The 23,574-nt window shown below is 36.4% G+C and overlaps 1 protein-coding gene across 6 annotated transcripts in view; it reads right to left on the bottom strand.

Annotated features, from left to right (window-relative positions):
- RFX3 (regulatory factor X3) overlaps nt 1-23,574 on the bottom strand; it is a 342,491-nt gene that overhangs the window by 117,081 nt on the left and 201,836 nt on the right. For all 6 annotated transcript variants that reach the window (XM_025281551.3, XM_025281552.3, XM_044939912.2 and 3 more), the window contains one exon: nt 15,499-15,596. In XM_025281551.3, the coding sequence (XP_025137336.3) occupies nt 15,499-15,596 (98 nt within the window). The remainder of the gene's footprint in view (nt 1-15,498; nt 15,597-23,574) is intronic.

Genomic DNA, 23,574 nt, shown 5'->3' with positions numbered 1-23,574 from the left:
ATCTCTGCTAGGGAAGCCCTGATATTTGGGAGGTCTCCTATGTAAAAGTGAAGGTATACCTAAAAGGGAATTCTTTTCTCTCCTGCTCTTTTTCCTATATTCCCCCCTCTCAGCAGAGGGCAGCACCATAACACTCAGCTTTGGAAATTACTGCTAACTCTTCTTGCTCAGGACTTCCTAGTTTGCTCAGTGGTAAAAGAATCTGCCTGTCACTGTAGGAGGCGAGGAGATGCAGGTTCGATCCCTGGGTTGGGAAGACTCCCTGGAGGAGGAAATGACAACCCACTCCAGTATTCTTGCTCAGGATGGGGAGCACATGTATACCTGTGGCGGATTCGTTTTGATGTTTGGCAAAACTGATACAGTGTTTCAGGTTTAAAAATAAAATAAAATTAAAAAAAAAAAAAAAATCTATGGACTGAGGAGCCTGGCAGGCTGCAGACTATGAATGTGACTGAGTGCATGCATACTTTTCTTGCTCAGATTGACATCAGTCCTACTAACTTTACCTCTGAAACAATTGTCCAACTCTCCTTTCCATTCTTGTACTCACTGCCTTAACTCATAATGAGTGAGTAAAGTGAAGTGAAACTCTCTCAGTCATGTCCGGTTCTTTGTGACCCCATGGACTGTACAGTCCATGGAATTCTCCAGGTCAGAATACTGGAGTGGTAGCCTTTCCCTTCTCCAGGGGATCTTCCCAACCCAGGGATCAAACCCAGGTCTCCTGCATTGCAGGCAGTTCTTTACCAGCTGAGCCACAAGGGAAGCCCAAGAATACTGGAGTGGGTAGCCTATTCTTGCTCCAGCGGATCTTCCCGACCCAGAAATCCAACCAGGGTGTCCTGCATAGCAGGCGGATTCTTTACCAACTGAGCTATCAGGGGTCCTTTAACTCATAATATTCTCCATTAAAATTGCCTTCTAACCAGTTTTCCTTCCTCTATTTGGTTCTCTTCCAATCTATCTTCAACTCTGATGCCAGGCGAATATTTTTAAAAGGAAAATATGAAACTTAAGCTTTTCTTAAAAATCTTTCTGTGATTCTCTCTTGCCTTGGGAAGAAATTCACAACCCTTGACCTGTTTTCTCAGGGCCGATGCCGGCACAAGCTCCAGATTTGGTACTAGCCATGTCTTCAAATGATTTCTTTGCTCACACCACACTGACCTTGATGCTGATCTCCTGTAAAGCACTATCTTCTTTTGTCTCCCTGCTATATTGTGTAGGGTTTCCCCTGTCTGGAAAGCCTTTACATGTCTTCAACTCTCTTCCTTTGCCTAAATCACCCTTAAGCTCTCAGTTCAAACATCACCTTATCTCAGAATTATTCCTCTGCACCCCTTGTATTCTATGGCCATTCCTTACAGGACTGTTATGTTTTACTCTCTATACTTTCCTAACCCATTGCACATACCTGAAATATAACTCTCAATGCACTGTTAATTACCTTAAGTCTTCATACTCCCATGAAATTATGTTTTATTCCCATCTGTACCCTTAACACTTAACATAACTATTGCTACATAGTGGGCTCACTAATCAACAAATAAAATATGACTCTACTTAAAAGTATATTTGGCATAATGGTCACTTTCATAAATTTATAAAACATACATTCTTTTTTTGCTGTTTTGTTAAAGCATGAGAAATTAGGCTAAACTATTTTAAGATTTTTCTGTATTATTTAAAATAGGTAATTTAACCCATTACAAATTATATTTATATTGCAATTTCTAATGCAAATTTCAGTAAAATAATAAGAGTGCGCCAACCAGTCCATTCTAAAGGATATCAGCCCTGGGTGTTCTTTGGAAGGAATGATGCTAAAGCTGAAACTCCAGTACTTTGGCCACCTCATGTGAAGAGTTGACTCATTGGAAAAGACTCTGATGCTGGGAGGGATTGGGGGCAGGAGGAAAAGGGGACGACAGAGGATGAGATGGCTAGATGGCATCACCAACTCGATGGACATGAGTCTGCGTGAACTCCAGGAGTTGGTGATGGATAGGGAGGCCTGGCGTGCTGCAATTCACAGGGTCGCAAAGAGTCGGACACGACTGAACAACTGAACTGAACTGAAAAGTATTCAAGACTGGGTAAAGTTACTGCTTTCCAGAAAAAACCACCACAGATCAGGTATAAAGTTTAGTTTCGGATGATGACAGAAACAACTCCATAGAGAATATTTTTTGTTGTTTTTTTTTACACATAGAAAAGTATTTAAAATACACATTTCTTCTCAATACTGCTGTATTTTCCAACTGGAAATCTAATTTATGTATTTCTTTCAGTATATACTTATTTTAATAAAACAGCCATGTTGATTTTAAATTTGGATAAAAAGAGAAATGAGTTCATCTTATGTCCCTTAAATATGACAGTGACCCTATTTAGCTGCACTTAACACAATATGATGTTGGTATTTAAGTAAAATCAAGTAAGATGTACAAATAGATACAGGGAAATAAACACTATGACAGATGCAGAAAATTGTGTCAACTTTCCTTCTCACAGTCTGAACAAAACGCTTAAGTATGCTTTCCAGTAGTAAGTTGATTTTACAAATAAATCATATAATAATAGCTATTAATAGCTAATATTTATTATTTACTATGCAACAGGTACGATCTTATGTGCTTTTCAGGTATTAACTCACTTAACCTTCATTACAACTTTATGAGATAGATATTGTTATTTCTATTTGCAAAGACAAGGCGAATACTCAGAAGTCTAGATAAACAGCTTTATTCAAAGCACACAGCTGGTAAAAAACTGGATTTGGAATATGCAATTAGCCATTCTCTCAAACATTTCATCACATTAAAAGAATTTAACTTTTAAATATGTCAATGATATTTATCAATGACTATTGCGGAATAGTCACAAAAGGTGGTACAGGTAACATACAAACTTTCTATTGCTATTTAAGAGTTTCTTATATTTTAGCTAAAAGATGATGCTTTTAAAGTGCTGCACTCAATGTGCCAGCAAATTTGGAAAAATCAGCAGTGGCCACAGGACTGGAAAAGGTCAGTTTGCATTTCAATCCCAAAGAAAGGTAATGCCAAAGAATGTTCAAACTACTGCACAATTGCACTCATCTCACATGCTAGCAAAGTAATGCTCAAAATTCTCCAAGTGAGACTTCAATAGTACATAAACCGAGAACTTCCAGATGTTCAAGCTGGATTTAGAAAAGGCAGAGAAACCAGAGATCAAATTGCCAACATCTGTTGGATCATAGAAAAAGCAAGAGAGCTCCAGAAAAACATCAACTCTACTTCACTGACTACCCTAAAGCCTTTCACTGTGTGGATCACAACAAACTGTGGAAAATTCTTCAAGAGATGGGAATACCATACCACCTTACCTGCCTCCTGAGAAATCTGTATGCAGATCAAGAAGCAACAGTTAGAACCAGACATGGAAAAATGGACTGCTACACAATTGGGAAAGGAGTACGCCAAGGCTGTATATTGTCACCCTGCTTATTTAACTTATATGCAGAGTACATCATGAGAAATGCTGAGCTGGAAGAAGCACAAGCTGGAATCAAGATTTCTGAGAGAAATATCAATAACCTCAGAGCTGCTGATGACACCACCCTAATGGCAGAAAGTGAAGAGGAACTAAAGAGCCTCTTGATGAAGGTGAAAGAGAAGAGTGAAAAAGCTAGGTTACAACTCAGCATTCAAAATACTAAGATCATGGCATCTGGTCCCATCACTTCATGGGAAACAGATGGGGAAACAATGGAAACTGTGATAGACTATTTTCTTGGGCTTCAAAATCACTACAGATGGTGACTGCAGCCATGAAATTAAAAGATGCTTGCTCCTTGAAGGAAAAGCTATGACAAACCTAGAGAGCATATTAAAAAGCAGACACATTACCTTGCCAACAAAGATCCATACAGTCAAAGCTATGGCTTTTCCAGTAGTCACATATGGATGTGAGAGCTGGCCCATAAAGAAGGCTGGGTGTCGACAAATTCAGGCTTTTGAACTGTGGTGTTGGAGAAGACTCTGGAGAGTCCCTTGGACTGCAAGAAGATCAAACCAGTCAATCCTAAATGAAATCAACCCTGAATATTATTGGAAGGACTCATGCTGAAGCTCCAATACTTTGGCCACCTGATGCAAAGAGCCGACTCATTAGAAATGACCCTGATGCTAGGAAATATTGAAGGCAGGAGGAGAAGGGGACAACAGAGGACAAGATGGTTGGATGGCATCACTGACATCACTGACTCAATGGACATGAGTTTGAGCAAGCTCCAGGAGATGGTGAAGGACAGGGAAGCCTAGCGTGCTGCAGTCCAAGGGGTCACAAAGAGTCAGACATGACTGAGCCAGTGAACTACAACTACACTTTGCTAACTGTTTATCAGCACCCCACTCCTCTCCTATCTTACTCAGAATGGGATCTGCAGACGATGTACTTGCACTGGTAAAGAAAGAGAGATGGAAAAGGTCAGACTATTTTGGAGGATATTTACCACTGCACACTAAGACTTTGGAAGTTCTATGATCGTAGAAGTTGCAGTTCTATTATAAGAGCATCATTCCAAGGGGTTTAAATCACACCATCTTCTGGGCATGATTCCTTTATATAATTAGTCCTCAGTGAACAATAGCAATACAAATAAATGCATCACAGATATATATAAAAGCTCTATAGCCCTCAAGTCAGCATAAAAATACGGCAGCAAAGAGCTTTGATTTTCATACTTCCCCCTAGCTGGAGATGATTCATTAGCTAAAAAAATGAGCAAAGGACAGGAGAAGAGTGAAAGTCACTAAAGAGTATGTCTAATCCATAAACTATGTTCATTACTCAATCATGACCCATGGGACTGAGGAGAAAGCTTGTGTAAGCACACACAGGGGTAAAGATTGGTAATTTCCAGGGGGAAAAAGGGCACAATTATATTTGTAGATGAAGTGTCACAAATTGTTGCTGAATTTGTCTCCGGCACTTAAATACTTGCAATGTGGAAGAGAGGAGACTTTTCAACACTGGACTGGGTAACAGAGGCAGACCGCAATGTTCTCAGACATTGCTCTTCAAGAGTAAGAAGATAAGTACTAACTCAGTTGCTGGAGGCCTTTCTGGAGCCAGAGCCAGAGTCAGGCAGAATTTAATTCCTTAATATCTTTTCAGTTTTAAATGCTCTAAGCTCCTGGATAAATTCTGAAGAAATTTTGTTTAAAAAAAGAAGTGCCAACAACAAAAACAAACAGTTCTTTCTTAGGAACTAGAAATAATGATTCTAATTCTGATATCTAAGATCAGCTGTCTTTCATACTGCTATAATGAATACATAAGAGTTACTGCTTGCACACTATTTCCCCCAGAAATCCCCAAGACATATGTTTGAGAAAATTACTCACTTTTTGGCATATCAGATTGAAAGCAGCTAACTATTTCCGACTGTACACTCCTGAAACAACTAAATTCCCAAGCAATTTTGTGCACGTTTGAAACATGCCTGTTTGTTTGTTTGTTCTTTATTGATTGCCACAGACTGTTATGAAAACACTATGTCATATTATTCTATAGCAGAAGAGGAATCTTTCCATTGTTCTGCATATATATCCAGTAATGAATGTAAACACACAGATATGCCCATACTTGCTGACAGAAGGTTCTTTATAGCTGAAGGTATTATCAGGTTCTGTGTAAATGTCAGGACTCTGATCCACTGAATTCAGTAAATTAGTGCTGTTGCATCCCATCATGCCTCAGCATATACCTTGGCTAAGCATGACCCTGATTATTTACTCCTTGCTTATTCACTACAATAATTATGTCCATTTATTTTAGTTATAACCAATTTTTCTGTTTTCTTTATCTTCAGGTGTCTTATCCATAAGTCCAGATATATAATATCTCTAAATTATGCATTTTGTGTTTTACCTAGGTTTTGAATATCCTCTCACCAATAAGCTAGTCAACTACAAAATAAAGCAATGGTATGAAAAATTGCAAATTAAGATAATAAAATACCTTACAAATTTCATACTATAAAATTCAATATGAAGGTAAAATGTAGTAATGATGATCATTATAATATCTTACATTGGTACAATGTTTTTATTGCTTTTAGGCTACTCTGTACATATTCTTTTAATAAATATTTATGGCACCTGGGAAAAAAGTAACATGACCTCTACTCATATAAAGGTTAGATAAGAAGTAGGTGGTCCAAAATAAAAAAGGAAATAAGATCATTAGATAGTTTGTTAAACCTATAGAAGAGAAAAATAGCATATTAAAGTATAATAAATGGAAGGGCACATATTAGATCAAGTAATCAAGTGCTGTTACTTTCTAAGAAGAGATATTTAGGTTGAAACTAGAGGATGAAAAGAAGTCAGTTTTATGAAAAATAGGAAGAAAGATATATCAAGAAGATAGTGTAGCCATGTACAAAAGCCATGACACAGGGAAGATTCTGGTGTTTAGGAATAAACTAGAAGTCTAGAGTGGTTGTTTAAAATGAATGAGGACACTAGAAAAAAATGAAGTTTAAAAAGTATGTGAAAACTAAACATGTAAGTAAACAAATTTTTTCGTGGGTCATGATCCACAATTTACTGGGTCACACTAGCATTAAAAAAGAAAAAGACTAAACAACATCAGAACATATTATACCTAGGAGGATAAGAATTATTTTGAGAAGCTTTTTTCCTGTCATATGCATATACAGCGTGTGTGTGTGTGCCTATGTATATTTAGCTGAGTAAAAAATTGCACATCTAGTTTTCTCACTGGAGATGGTTTTTTAAAAAGCTTGAAAGACATCATGATGGACTGCGGAATGAAGTCTGGATGTTATTTTAAGCTGGGATAGGAGTTCAAGGAGGTAAGCGAATGTTCCAGGCAGAGAAACAACCTAAAGAAAGGCCTGAGGTCAGAGAGGTAACAGGAGACCAGGAGAAAAGGGAGGGCAATCAGAGCCACTGCTACAGTCGAAACATGGAAGATGATTCTGAAACATGTTCATTAGACGTAATAACAGGAGGTGATCTTATTGCAAGGTGTTTCCATGTAGTGAGAGCAGTACATGTCTGATTGGACAGACTGAGGAAATAACTAAAGGCAGTCAGAATGAATAAGTTTTAAATATTTTCAAAAAGTTTGGGAGCTAGGAGAATATGAGAATGGGGAGAAGTGTTGTTAAGGACAGAGGTACATGATTTCATGGAACCTTCATTCAATCAGTCACACAGGTTGCACAGTTCTGATCGGAATCCAGCGGCAGCAGTGGCCAGCAGTGTTTGAGAGGGTTGTGGTCATGTGGTGTTCTGACTGGACAACTCCTGGCGTGCAGTTTTTCCTTTGGTCTAGCTACTGTTTAACAATGCTTGTACCTATTTTTTTTTTCAGCTTGTTTCTTCAGACTTCCTGAAAATCCTGAGTCACAAATATCTTTCAATAAATTATTTGTTTTGCTTAAATAAGTCAGACTTGGTTTCTGCTGCTTGAAACCAAGAACTCTGCCTTAAATAGTTTTACATTGTGAAGTTTTTGTGAAAGTCACCAAAGCCCTACATGGAAGTAGCTACATTATTTGGAATCAACAAATTGCATTCATGTGGTACATAATCTCTGGTTGGCTAGCATGAAACAATATTTTTGAGTTTTGAAACAGATTATTTCTTGAATGCTCCAAGTCATACTGAAGGCAGAAGACAGTATAAATAAAGAAACCAGCCTCTTCATCTCAAACATAGAAACACCATACAACCATTTCTTCTAAGCAGAGAGCATTTAAATGATAATAAGAATGCATAATTTTACCTGAAAATCCTGAGACTATTTCACTGAAACAGAAAATATGAACTTGAAGAATATCCTTTTTAAGGTTCTTTATTAATCAAGAAGCAACAATTAGAACTGGAAATGGGACAACTGACTGGTTCAAAATTGGGAAAGGAGTATGACGAGGCTGTATAGTGTCACCTTGCTTATTTAACTTATATGCACAGTACATCATGTGAAATGCTAGGCTGGAAGAAGCTCAAGCTAGAATCAAGATTTCTGAGAGAAATAACAATAACCTCAGATATGTAGATCATACCACCCTAATGGCAGAAGGTGAAGAGGAACTAAAGAGCCTCTTGATGAAGGTGATAGAGAAGATTGAAAAAGCTGGCTTAAAATTCAACATTCAAAAAACAAAGATCATGGCATCCAGGCCAACTACTTCACAGCAAAAAGATGGGGAAAAGGTGGAAACAGTGACAGGTTTTATTTTCTTGGGCTCCAAAATCACTGTGGATGGTGACTGCAGCCATGGAATTAATAGGCACTTGTTACTTGGAAGGAAAGCTATGACAAACCTAGACAGTGTATGAAAAAGCAAAGACATCACTTTGCCAACAAAGGTCCATATAGTCAAAGCTATGGCTTCTCCAGTAGTCATGTACAGATGTGAGAGTTGGACCATAACGAAGGCTGAGCATGAAGAATTGATGCTTTTGTATTGTGGTGCTAGAGAAGAATTTTGAGAATTCCTTGGATAGCAAAGAAATCAAAACTGTCAATTCTAAAGGAAATCAACCCTGAATATTCATTGGAGGGACTGATGCTGAAGCTCCAATACTTTGGCCACCTGATGCAAAGAGCCAGCTCCTTGGAAAAAACCCTGATGCTGGGGAAGAATGAGGGCAAAAGGAGAAGGGGGCAGAGGAAGAGATGGTTAGACAGCATCAGCAACTCAAATTCTGAGAGATAGTGAAAGATAGGGGAGCCTGGTGTGCTGCAGTCTATGGGATCACAAAGAGTAAGACATCACAGCGACTAAACAACAATTAATCAATTAAAAAGTATATGGAAAGGATAACTGGATGGCTTCAGAAAATACCCTAACTATATTATTTTCTTTTTGAATAAATAAGCCAGAAAGAAAAACACCAATACAGTATACTAACACATATATATGGAATTTAGAAAGATGGTAACAATAACCCTGTATATGAGACAGCAAAAGAGACACTGATGTATAGAACAGTCTTTTGGACTCTGTGGGAGAGGGAGAGGGTGGGATTATTTGGGAGAATGGCATTGAAACATGTATAATATCATATATGAAACGAGTCACCAGTCCAGGTTCGATGCATGATACTGGATGCTTGGGGCTGGTGCACTGGGACCACCCAGAGGGAGGGTATGGGGAGGAAGGAGGGAGGAGGGTTCAGGATGGGGAACACGTGTATACCTGTGGCAGGTTCATGTTGATATATGGCAAAACCAATACAATATTGTAAAGTTAAAAAATAAAATAAAATATTAAAAAAAAGTATATGGAAAGGATAACTGGATGGCTTCAGAAAATACCCTAACTATATTATTTTCTTTTTGAATAGATCTACTAATTGTCAATATATCATTAATGTACCACCTCCTAAAGTATACGATGCCATGTTATTAGATATGATTCAGATGAGAGTTCTGAGATCAGTTTTTAAAACACTGCATTTCTTTCCTAGGGGATTTCTCAGAATCTTTAAAAAACGAACAGAAATTTAGAGTCCTAAAAAGAAGTTCATGTAGTGTTTTTCTGCTTGTGTCATCACAGAACTTTTTTAGAGAACTAACATTTTATGAAACACATCTGATAAATTCTCTATTGAGTTTGATAAATCTATAATTTAAAGATTATGAGAATGCTTCCTATCGGTCAAGTCTTATTGCAATAGAAACCCACACAATGAAAATCTTAACATTTTAAAACACTGATCATCTCTAACCAGGGGATAATCTTCAAAGAGTGGTTGATATGAGAAAATTAAAAGTGTTTTCAAAAGATATTTCTTAATTTGGACAAGATATAGTATGATGTCTTTATTTCCACTTTGACTAACATGATGGAGTAAGTGGGGGAAGTGAGATTCAAAAAACAGAGATGGGAAAGAAAAAAATTCATCATTTAAAAAAACTGATTTCTCAGTTACATCAAGAAATTTCAACTGAATGGGACACTCTCTACATGGTATGCAATGTTTCCCAGCTAGCTTCATTACAGTAGTCTAAATTATTAGATACCATAAATTGTAAGAATCTATAGCAATGGACAAGACTATGAACCAGCCCAGTAAAAAAATATTCTTGGGAAAACTATTGCCAGGAAATACGTAAATGTGTGTTCCTACAGAAGTAATGATAAATAGGAACAAGAGTGAATTAGATTACCTTCTCCCTTGAGTAAAAAGCTATTCTACTCCAACACTCGGTACAGAAAAGCAGTTTCAATTGAAATGTTCACTCACTGCCTCCCATTAATTAATCCTGTTATACTACCAGTAATTGTCCATAGTCACAGAGAAAAAACGTAAACACGTTAGTACCACCAAATTATAAGGATTACACATTTTTATAAGCGATGACACATATCTGTGAGGGCTACCATCACCTCTTGAGTCAAACCCTGTGCGTTATGGCTACTTGGCAAGGCTGCCGGTGACAGGAGCAACAGCGAACCAGGATTTACTAACCATGCACAGGCTGCAGGGCCGTGTACTGGATGCGTGAAAGTTCATGATAAAGATCAGCATCCCAATCTTCTGGGAGAATAACTAGCAAAAAGCATTTGTATCACACAGAAGTGGGACTCTCAATATGATCTGAGTCAGGGATCAAACACTAGCTGGCTATTAATTCACTGTGGTGAAAATGAATATGGACTACTCTTCTAACATACATGGAAGTGCATCAAATATAAAGAGTAGAAAGGCTCTAAAATGAACTTTAGAGACAAAAACTGTACATAGTTAAATGTCAGCACTGCAAAATTACAGAAAGATTGAAATAGCTTAAGCTGAAAAATTTTCTTGTTATATTTTAAAAATATGTTCATAGTCCTCTAGCTACTAAAATGTTGAGTGTAATTCATGGCAACACAATGTTTCTTTAGTAAAAATGAAAATGATGCTATAGAATCTTTAGTCAGAAGCACCAAAACTGAAATTGTAATGAAAGGTTTTAAGGATGCATCTTCTTTATCCTGACCAAGAGTGCACGTTTGTGACATAATTAGCTGGAGTTGAGGATATAATCTGGGCACACACAGACTGGATCAAAGCTAATTGGACTTTGTGGGAAATGAACTCGTGACCTAGACCTCATTAGTCATGATCTAACTAACTAAGTTTGAGGGCCACAGAAAATATATGTTGGCACAAGATATTTACTTTGAATTATTTCCACACTTAATGGGCCCTATAATTTTAAAGAGTCAACTTTTAGAGATGTTGTTTTTCTAAGGTTTTGTGAATGAATGAAATCACTATCTCATACTTACACATATAGAAGACCCTAGTATCTGTGGTGGGATAGCTTTAAAAGGCACAAGGCAATATGCAGAATTCAGAAAAAAATAACTAGAGAGCAAAATTGTATGGTAATAACTAATGTTTAGTGAGTGTTTTCATTCAATTTCTCAGAAGCTATACAAAACACTTTGGATAAACTATCTCCATATTTCATAAACGAAGAGAGTGAAGCAGGCTGTGTTATCTTTTACAAAATCACACACTAGCAATCACCCTATTCTACTTTGGGCCAATGATAAATGACTGTGATAGATACCACAGATTTAATTCTCTCAACACCCATTCCAACTATCCTTTTCCTTTGCTGTCATCTACCATACAGACACAAAAGCTACAAACCTGCATTCCTAGATTCCTCTGCAGCTAATTACTTTGTTACAGAGTTATGGCCAATGAGATATAAACAAAAAGGGAGCTAGGGGTTTCTGGGAAAGCCTGTGTGTGTGTACACACATATTTATATGTACGTATGTACGTACGCATATATAATGTATCTTCTTTTTCCACCTTCTGTCTTCTTGTTGTCTGGAATACAGCTATGATGGCTGCTACCAAAGCAGATTTACTATCATACCAGCAAATCTTTGCCCTGATATCCCTGAGCTGCTAATGTCAGCAACAGACTGAGAGGAAGTACGGTTGTGGATGTTTCTAAATGCTCATTTCCTGTCATCTTTCGGTAGCTTAGCACTAAGCTGGCTCAGGTGGTCTGAGTTAATCCTAATGGAAGAACAAGCTAGGGGACCTGAACTTTAGAGGCACCCACTCCTCCCTAGATAAGAAAGCCATGTTTTTTCTACTAAATAACCAGTTAATGTTCACTACCCCTGCCCCCTAGAAATATGGAGCACTTGGTGAGGCCAGAGATCTACTGGAGCAATTTCCACGGTATCGTCCAGTCTTACTAGAGGTATCTGCTGTATGTCACCTTGTAAGATCTCTTCAATAAGGCTTATTTTATATTTGCACACATAGTGCCAGTTACTTGTACAATATGCTAACTCTGGATTTTTTTTTTGACAAAAATAAAAGCCCTAATTTGTTTAAATCTCTGTCATATTTTTTTGGTTTCTTAGCTAATTGGTTGCAGTAATAAACATAAGGTAAAACGTTATGGAATAGAGAGTGATAATGTAGCCCTCCAGTGGGGTCTGCTAAGGCATTACCTAGGATGTCTTTGAATTAGGAGAACAAACTAGGTAGAAAATAGTACTTCCTTAAACAAAGGTTGGAGAAGGCAATAGCACCCCACTCCAGTACTTTTGCCTGGAAAATCCCGTGGACGGAGGAGCCTGGTGGGCTGTAGTTTACGGGGTTGCTAGAGTTGGACACGACTGAGTGACTTCACTTTCACTTTTCACTTTCGTGCATTGGAGAAGGAAATGGCAACCCACTCCAGTGTTCTTGCCTGGAGAATCCCAGGGACGGGAAGCCTGGTTGGCTGCCATCTATGGGGTCGCACAGAGTTGGACACGACTGAAGCAATGCAGCAGCAGCAAACAAAGGTAGAAAATATAATGACTTTACTCTGAGGTTCTGGAAGGAAATATACTACAGACAAGGATGCAGCAACAATACAACTGAGTGACCTCCAGCAGTGTCTAGAAACCCATTTATATTCCCTGATACCATAAAGGACCAAGTGGCAGGCATCCTCATTTTTTTTTTTTCTGGTCTAAATGCCAATAAGAGTTTAGATTTATGGTAGAGATTCCAAAAACAGGCTCCGGAATGTCCTGGCCTTATACAACAAAGAGGTAAAGAATATTCACAGTGTGTCTAATATATATAAAGTGTTATAGATTCACTAGAGTAACAGAAATGTGCTGATCCTTCATCATGTGCCCTTCACCTAAACTGATGTAAATAAAATAACAAAATGACAACAATTCCCATTCAGGAAGAGTTCTTCTTAGTATGATAAATATATATAAGGATTTGTTGCACCATGGTGGAACTAAGAGTCTGGGTGAAAGTGAAAGTGAAGTCACTCAGTCGTGTCCGACTCTTTGCGACCCCATGGACACCAGGCTCCTCCATCCATGGGATTTTTTAGGCAAGAGTACTGGAGTGGGGTGCCATTTCCTTCTCCAGGGAATCTTCCCGACCCAGGGATTGAACCCAGGTCTCCCGCATTGTAGACAGATGCTTTACCATCTGAGCGACCAGGGAAGTCCCTGGTGTACATTGAGTCTGGGTACATTGCTATTTTTACTGTACAGGAGACAAATAAGTTACCTGCAGAGGAGAGCCAGGGTTCACGACACAAAGGAGGATGTGACATGTCAGTCTACAAAGATATTGCTATACTGGGTGTAGTGGTTTGGGAACGGAAGAGAGAAGTAGAGAATGATATTCCAGCAGAGGAAACAAACCACGTGTCCAATAATACAGAGGCATGAAAGGGGAAACAAGTACAAAGTTGGTTGTTCCTAGAACAGATGGAAGATGAAGCCAGGGAGATAAGAAGGGGGGGTAAAACCAAGACAGAGAGACACATTTTACTTTATAGCTAATATAGGTTCTAAAGGCGGTGGTAATGTATGCAGATTCAGTGACCAAAAGCAATAAGAAAAAAGAGACAATGAGTCAAGATCAGTGAAGAACTTTCAGTTTTGTATCATCTATTGTAAACCAGGTCCTGTGCGAGCTGCTTTACATACTCTGCCTTAAATCCTCACAATAATCCAGTAAGAGTAAGTTTATTATCCTCCCACTTTCCAGGAAAGAACAATAAAAGCTCAGAATAGTTGAGTACCTTGACCATGATTATAAAACTAATAGATAGTTAAACCAGGATTTTAAGATGTTTAGCTATAATAAGAATAAATGCACTTTCTACGTACTACCCACACTTCTGCTGTTAGATTTACTGCAGTGAAACAACAACAAAAAACATACAAAAATCCTGCCCCTCATGGAGCTTACAGGTTGGTGTCATGGGGGTCTATAAAATCACCCAAGGAAACAGTAGGTGCAGTAAGAATTAAGAAAGCAGAGATTCTCAACCTAAGGCACAGCAGCCTGGGGCAGAAGAGTCAATAAGAGAATCTGAATTCATTTCAGACCGGGAGATCTAACAGATTGCAAACAAAAACCTGTGGTAAATGAAAACAAACATGGTGACTTATAACAGTTCTTAGTCCCTTTATTTATAATAACATCCTGAATCTCAAAGTGGCTGAAAAACTCTAATGAAAAAAATATACAAACTGACATTATTGTTGATGCAAAGGAGATGGAGTGAGAGTTGGGGAGGAAGGGGAAGTTCAGACAGGAAAATAAGATTTACTGAGTATCTGGCACTTTTACATAGAGTAGTTAAGTACCTCATTTAATAAATCCAAAAAAAAAAAAACCTCCTCCTAATCTACTACTACAGTAGATTTATATTACTTTACAGAAGACACACAAAAATTCGCCTTATTGATAAAAACAAAAAGCATAGATTTTAGAAGGTTATATTACGATACAGAAATCACCAACAAGGGGATATGTTTTTCTCAACCTAGAGAAAACCATTCATGGGTACAACAATTTAAAATTTTAAAATATTTTACTGGGGTAGAAATTTCAAAATATTTTTATTTTTATTTTTTATGTTTTAGTTTTTCTTTTTTTTAAATTTTATTTTATTTTTAAACTTTACAAAATTGTATTAGTTTTGCCAAATATCGAAATGAATCCGCCACAAGTATACATGTGTTCCCCATCCTGAACCCTCCACCCTCCTCCCTCCTCCCTCCCCATACCATCCCTCTGGGTCGTCCCAGTGCACCAGCCCCAAGCATCCAGTATCGTGCATCGAACCTGGACTGGCAACTAGTTTCATACATGATATTATACATGTTTCAATGCCATTCTCCCAAATCTTCCCACCCTCTCCCTCTCCTACAGAGTCCATAAATTAAAAAAATAAATAAATAAAAATAAAAAAAAATTTTTAAATATTCTACTGAGGAAAATGAACACATATTTTTAACAAACATAAACAAGGCTCAAAACACCAGTTTAAGTTCAATAATCTTACTCTGGTTAAAAAAAAAAAAATTACTGTGAAAGCAAGGAAATAACTTGGGATGAGCAGAAGGTGTCAGGAAGTGCATTCCTTTTCTCCAAGTGGGGGAATGGAGACGACTCCCCCATATGAACTTACATTGCTCCATTGGTATAGACAGTGTCACTCCCTTCCACGTACTGCACCTGAGCTGGATAGACATGCTGCACCTGCTGCACAGTCTGTACCTGCTGCACCTGGAAAGCAAACAGGAGGACCTGATGAGAGGTGCCTGTGACAGAATGAAGGCGCGGTGCCAGAGTTACTGCAAAGATTTTTCTAGGGTACTGATAAACCCAAGAATGTTTTATAATGAAAACCGTTAGGTTCATGCTAATTTCAGCGTAAGTACGTGCTGGGTCCAAAGGTCCAAATCAAATGTAGCATTTATGCTGAATAAATTCTGTAATGTTCTTGCAAGTATGTATGTATATACACACTTCAAGTGTTTAGAGTGAAAATTCTGAAAGCTCTGCACTTATTTTGATGGTTTATGAAATTCTCTTCAACCTGGCTTGTGAATGCTACATTTATTTTTTAGTTAAAAAATTCACAGTGGAAAAGTTCAAATACTTATACGTAGAAAAAAATACTATAATAGACCCCATGTATTCATCATCCAACATAAACAACTGTCACCAGATCTTCCTCTTCAGCCTCTCACAGGATTATTTATAAACAAGTGTAGAACTTACAGCATTTCATTGGTAATATTTCATTTTTTCTTAAGAGAAAAGAACTACTGTTAACATGAATACAATACTAACATCATAAATAAAACATTAACAATTCCTTAATATCATATAAAACCCTGTGATTGTTCAAATGTCTCTAATTATTCCAATGTTTTCTTAAAAGTTGGCTTGCTCAAACCAAATCCAAACAAGGTCTACCCGTTACATTTGGTTGATATTTCCTTTCTTTCTCTTTTAGTCTCTAACAGTTTCCCATCCTTTTTATATTTGGCTGTTAGTTATTTGTGACTGAAAAAACTAGATCAGTTATCTACTAGAATTTCTAGAATGCTAAATTTGCCTAATAGCATCCCTGAGATGTCACTTAATAAATTCCTCTATCTTCTATATTTCCTATAAATGAATAGTTAGATTAGGAACCCTGATCAGATTCAATTTTGAAAAAGCTGTGTACTATTGAATCATATAAGTTGCCATTGAACAGCTGGTTGTCTCTCATTCTGCAGTATTATTTCATCAAGAGCTTCAGGTGTTGTCAGCTGGTTTCACTGGTTACAATGTTTCCTATAAATGTTGACTTGAGGATATCACTAATCATCATTTTCTGTAGCAATTACTTTAATTAATAAAAGGCTTCAAACTTGTGGTAATCTGATTCTGCTATTCTCTCTTCATTTATGAACAGAATTCTATAAAAGAATTCTTATTAGTATTTGATTACTCTGAATTAAAGTTTGTACAGGAAGAACAGGATAAATGTATGATTTCACTATTTATCGCTACTCGGAATAATGATTTTATTCCCTTAGCTCCCTCCCCAAGGTGGCCAGTGTTGTTTTCAGTTTGATCTTGCTTGTATCCCTTAAGATTTTCAGCTTTTGAACATATTATATATATATATATATATATATATATATTTAACACAGCAATCGTTTTTTTCCCCTACAATTGTCCCACCTTTGACTACTGGTAGTGCCTTCATGGGGGCTTCCCTGGTGGCTCCGTCAGTAAAGGATCCACAATGCGGGAAACCTGGGTTCCATCCCTGGGTTGGGAAGATCCCCTAGAGGAGGGCATAGCAAACCACTCCAGTATTCTTGCCTGGAGAATCCCCATGGACAGAGAAGCTTCCTGGCTACAGTCCATGGGGTTGCAAAGATTTGGACGACTGAGTGACTAAGCACAGCACACACACAGCAGTGCCTTCATGACCACAGTAATCTTTCTTAATTCCCAGATCTATCCTAGATCTGAAATCAACCATTTTTTTAAAACCCCTGGGTCTTCTGTTTTAGTTGTAATATAAATATGTAAAAACTGCTTGGGAAAGAAATTTACCAACAGGCAAACTGTTCGACACCTTTGTGATTTCTTCTACAGAAATATTCATCATATGAAGAGTTGCTGTACAATATTATTTTTAAAAATACAGCTTATAAGAACAATAAGAAGGAAAAGCCTTAATGACTATAAAAGTGGAATAATTAAATATAGAAGATCATTCTATAGAATATATGGTTGATAATAAAAGAATGTGAAGTGAAGATGCTCAGTCGTGTCCAACTCTTTGCGACCCCATGGACTGCAGCCTCCCAGGCTCCTCCATCCATGGGATTTTCCAGGCAAGAGTACTGGAGTGGGTTGCCATTTCCTTCTCCAGGGGATCTTCCCGACTCAGGGATTGAACCCAGGTCTCCCGCATTGCAGGCAGATGTTTTACCCTCTAAGCCATCAGGGAAGCCCAATAAAAGAATAAATTAAGATTAATATATACTATATTAGTAGGATCTCTAAGACATATGCTAAGTGAAAATGTTGCTGAAAAATACTTAACAGTGTGTGCTCAGTCAATCAGTTGTGTCTAACTCTTTGTAACCCCATGAACTGTAGCCCACCAGGCTCCTCTCTCCATGGGATTTTCCAGGCAAGAACACTGGAGTGACTTGTCATTTCCTTCTCCAGAGACTTACAATGTAACTTGATTTACGTATATATCTGCATATATGGGCACATGTGCATACAAATGTGCTTCAATATATAAAGGAAGATAGAAGAATGCACACTAAATTTCTAAAAATGGTTACTTTACTGAGCGACATTAAATGAGATGGGAGAGAAGAAATGACTAACATCCTTTATGAATTCACATCTGTATTTTATATATCTCAATATATGAAAGGACTTCCACTTCTGGCCACGATGGAGTAAATACTACTGGAAATGCCCTCCCCCTGTAGACAAGTAGAAAAGTAAACAAAATGTGTAAAACAGTATTTTCAGTCATTCAACAAAAAGGCATCATGCGATTCTGTTCCTTAACAGAAGGAAAACAAATGCAGAGAACCCTATGATGATCTTGGAGACCAGGATGCAGAATATAGAGGAGGAATGGAGAAACAAAGCAGAGGATCGTGACCTCACTGAGGTGAGGAGATACTGAATCTGGGGAAGGCTGAGTTACCTGAAGTTTGAGGACAGTATCAGAAAGGAAGTTAGGTAGAGAAATAGATCCAGAAATGTTTGTAGAGATCCCCTTGATGCCGAATACTAAGCTGCACATGTGCAGGGACAGAGATATATAAGTTCTGACCATCCATAGTGTCATGACCTTACTGAACAGCTAGGACACTCTGTAGAAACACCAGAGGGAAGAGCCATAGTATTGATAAAAGGACTAAACTACATCTAGAATAAAACTAAAAATTGCGTGCGTGCTAACTTGCTTCAGTCGTGTCCAACTCTTTGCAACCCTATCAACCATAGCCTACCAGGCTTCTGTGTCCATGGGATTCTTCAGGGAAGAATACTGGAGTGGGTCGCCATGCCCTCCTCCAGGGGATCTTCTCGACCTAGGGATCAAACCTGCATCTCCTATGTCTCAAAAACTACTTTAGGTCCATCCTAACAAATCTAAAAGAAAAGCCTTGATAATATCCACAAGTAACTGCCTATATGGAACTAAATTTAACACTTGTAAAGGAAGATACCAAAAATCCAGACATATAAAACCATAAGAATCACAGTGTCCAGCATTCAAAAAAAAAATTATGACATATGAAGAAGCAGGAAAATGTGATCGCTAATGAGGAAGAAAATCAATCAATAGAAACAAATCTAGAAATGAAAGATATGAAGTGTCAGAGAGATGTTAAAACAACTATTCTAAATAGCCTTGAGATTTAAAGGAAGATGCAAATATGGTAAGAAAGAAAGAACACGTAATGAGCTGAGTCAAATTTGTGGAGTTGAAAAATACAGTATCTGAAATGAAAAATTTGCTCAATGGAATAGAGAGATTACATAATGCAGAAGAAAAGATAAGTTAAGATGAAAACCCAGGAATAAAAACTATTTGGAGAACAGAAAAAAAGAAATAATGAAGAACAGAGAAAAGTGGAAAAATATCAAGTAGTCTAAACAATGTAACTATAGTCCCAGAAGAGGAATAACAGAAAATATATTTGAAGGAAGAGTGGTATAAACTTACAATTTTATTAAAACTATAAACACAGATCTAAGAAGCTTAATATTCAAGACAATGTATAGACAAATGAAAACCACAGTAAAGTGCATTATAATTACAGTGCTAAAGGAGAAAAATTCCTAAGCAGATAGAAAACAGATACATTGTACACAAGGCAACAGGTATTAAAATGACTGAAAACTTCCCAGTCAAAAAATACAAGCCCAAGATAATCAAATAGCATGTATTTAATGCAGGGAGAGAAAAACTTCAATCAAGAATCCCATAACCAGTGAAATATTCTTCAAAAATGAAGAGAAAATCCTTTCTTAAACAAAAACTAAGATCATTCATTCTGCTCTAGCAGACCTCCAGTGAAGGGAAACACAAAAGAGAGTTTTGGACTAAAGAAAAACAATTTCAGATGGAAAAGGGGACTTACACAAGAAATGAGGAGCATTAGATGGTAAATTTGTAGGTAAGGTAATTTTGATTATTTTCTCATCTTTTAATTTCTATAAAAGATAACTGCCTGTGCAGAGTAAAAATAACAATATGTATATAACAGGGCTTACCACATATGCAGAAATAAAATGTAAGTATGACAAAAATAGCACAAAAGAAATTATACTCAGTTTAAATCTTGATTGTCATAATGGGTAAAAATGTAAACTCTAACTATATACTCTCCACCAGAACACACTTTAAATATACAAAGACAGGTTAAAAATAAAAGGATATAAAAAGACAGCCTTCAGCAAACACCAATCACAAAAAAGAGTGGCTATGTTAACATCAGTCAGAGTAGACTTCAAGACAACCAATACTACCAAAGAAAAGGATGGAAATTTAATCAAAATATTATCAAGAATAAATAACACATCCTATATGTCTTTGCATCTAACAACAGTTTCAAAATAACATGAAGCAAAAACTGAAAGAATCGAATGTTAACTAGTTTCCTTTGTGGAGGCCAATATGGAATGGTTGCAAATTCAGTTAATTTGGAAATAGGAGAACTCATTTTAGGTCTTTATGCTGACACTTGCTGTTTATATATTGGGAGAGTCAATTCATTTTTTTAACTAATAATTTCTTTGTGTGTAAAGAAAAACTATATCTACTCTGTCAAAAAGAATTTTTGTGAGAATCCAAAGCTACTAAATACAAACACAAAGCATGTCATAAGGCATATATGATAATTATAATACATTTTGAATAATGAGAGACATTATTAAATACTTTGAAATAAGAATCTTGTCTTCTACATCTGTGTAATTTTCATCTTTATATTCCACTTGGTTTCAGCCATAAATATGTACAATAAATGTTCATCAAGAGTTCCTTCAAATCATGAAATTCTATAATTAAAGTAGAAATAAACTCAAAGTGTCATGAGTCTTAGAAAAGAATTCTGAGTAGATGCTGGCTAACTCATCTAAGACATCAATACATAAATATGGCTCTTGATTACACTGAGACTTAACTGTACAGTGTAAAAATAGGGCATAATTCTTTGCATTATCTACCAAGTTAAAGAACTGATGAAGTAAACAGAAGACCTATTTACTTAATAGAAAATAGAAAAACACTAAAAATAATGAATTATAGCATATATTGGAGGTAACACAATTTTCCTTATTATCCAGACTAATCATTACAAACTAGGCTGAAGAGGCCTTGAAACAAATTAGTGATGAGAAATGGAATTGCCTACAGTTTGATAAGGTATTTTTTCAAGGTATAATGACAGTGAAGTAAAAGAGGAGTAAAAAGGCAGAAAAAGAAAGGAGAAAGGAAAAATAACTACCTTATTTCTGTACGTCTCATTTCACCAATGAAAAATTAAAGTCCTTTTAATTTTTAGTTGAGGGTTATTTGACTGTCTTTCCTTTGTGAGGGAGGGGAAAGTGGAGCACTATCATTAGTTAAAGGTCACTGGAGAGGTGCAGAAATGCTCCCTTCCTATCTCAAAATTATTCAGATCTAGGAAGAGAGACATATCTACAAAATACCTCTGTCGAGACTTATAAATCCAGTCACAGGATGGAAATGCACATGTAGAGCATTTTGTATATTTTGATACATTTCCCCAAACCCAACACCTTTATACTATATATATTGCATAATAATTAAATAACACCCTGTACCTAGCAAAGGAAATGCTCAGTGAATATTTGCACAGTTTATAATATCTTCTAAATGTGGATATATATTCATTTCTTAAAAAAACACCAAGAAATGCTCATGATTCCAAAGTGAACTGATGTGATTACTTTTAATGCCCTTTAATGTGTCATTAAAGACCAAAGGTAAAATTTTAAAAGGAAGCTGCATGCTATTTTCTTTTTCCAAAAGTAATTAACTGTGATCTCAAATTTGTTCAAATATTATTTTATACCATCTTTTTGTTAAACATTAATTTCTGTTCAAATATTTACTAAATTGCTATCTTTTGTAAGTTCATTTTCTATTTTATTTGCCAATCGCAGTGCAGGAACTGTTCAGGTTAGCAATGCTGAAAGAAAGGAAAACAAACATCCTGTAAGCATGTTATTACTATTCCCAGTAACAGTATTTTCCATCCATCTCTGTGAAATCTATAAAGTGTCACATTTTACCGCCTACCCTATCCAAGTCCTCAGGGGAAAGGAAGATGATTAAAAAAAACCCTACAGGAAATTAATTTTCTCTTAATTTTATTGTATTTCCAAGATAAATTCTCAGAAGTGTTTCCAAAGAGGATAAACAAATAATTTTCACCACTTGAATTTTAATAAACAACAAATTGGTAAAAATATTGAAAAGAGATGGAATTAACAGAAATAAACCAACAATTTCTACAATTAATTGTTTATTTAATAAAAATGACCTTGGGTTAATTTTTAAAAGGCTACATAATACATACCAGAATGTTGGTGGGAATGAAGTGAAACCATAACATTCTGTACAAGAAATTCATCCATTTTTTGTCAACTGAAGGGAAAAAAAAATCCTCCAAATATAAATATATGTAACAATGTAGATACATTTATACACTAGATGAATTAAGCAACTTAATACTCTTACTAATACACACTTAAATGGAAGCACCTCATTACTATTCAAATGTAGTGTGACAAATGCCTTTCCTTATTTTACTGCATTTTTATTTCTTATTGTTTATAAAAAGAAGTGAATACCAAAACAAACTACATACTACAGGAAAATGTGCTGGTTCAACAGAATCAATTAGTATATTTTGAGGACAAATTTATACAATATGTTGTTTTGGATGTGCTACAAGAAAAATAAAATGAATCACACTTCAAAACAGCAATTCTTTTCAACAGTAAATGAAATCATTTATAATTGCTAAGCTTATTAGACAGTAAAGAATAATACTAGTCTCTGTAAAAATGTCTTTATTATGTCAAGATATTCATTGCCTTTCTTGTATAAAAGCACTCCTTACACATGTGGCTGGCACCAAACGTCTAACTTTAGTACTGAGAACTGTCAAAAACTGCATTAAAATGACTTTAATAAACCCACAAGAGATATGAAAGAGCTCTCAGAAGATTAAAAACGGGATATTAGAACAGCTTAGAGACTGCTATGTGACTGACCAAAAGTGAGGCAGAAAGAAAAAGATCAACACTGGAACAGGTATTAATAAAAGGGCAGAGGGGAAGTAAGACATCCAGAGTAGCAGCAGAGAGTTAATTAGAAAAGCCACCTTGTGAGAAAACAGAAAGAACTAAATCAATAATTCTGGATGAGGAAAACTGTAGGGAATTGAAGGGACTGTGGAAACATAGTCAAAAAGTTCAATGACTACAGCATTAGGACTGTAATCAAAAAGATGCCTCCAAAAGATGCAACAACAACAATTTCTTTAGAAGCATAGTTATAGGAACAGAAATCAAAAACCTAAAACCATTGTTTTCAGTCTTGGTTAAAATTAAAAAGTAATCATATATTACAGAGGTGTTTAATAAATCTTGCCAAGAAAGAATCCCACAAATATTATGAATG

This window comes from Bubalus bubalis, chromosome 3 (genome assembly GCF_019923935.1).
Source record: "Bubalus bubalis isolate 160015118507 breed Murrah chromosome 3, NDDB_SH_1, whole genome shotgun sequence".
NCBI lineage: Eukaryota > Metazoa > Chordata > Mammalia > Artiodactyla > Bovidae > Bubalus > Bubalus bubalis.
The sequence above is the reverse complement of the archived record's forward strand: the minus strand, read 5'-3'. Positions and strand labels throughout refer to the sequence as shown.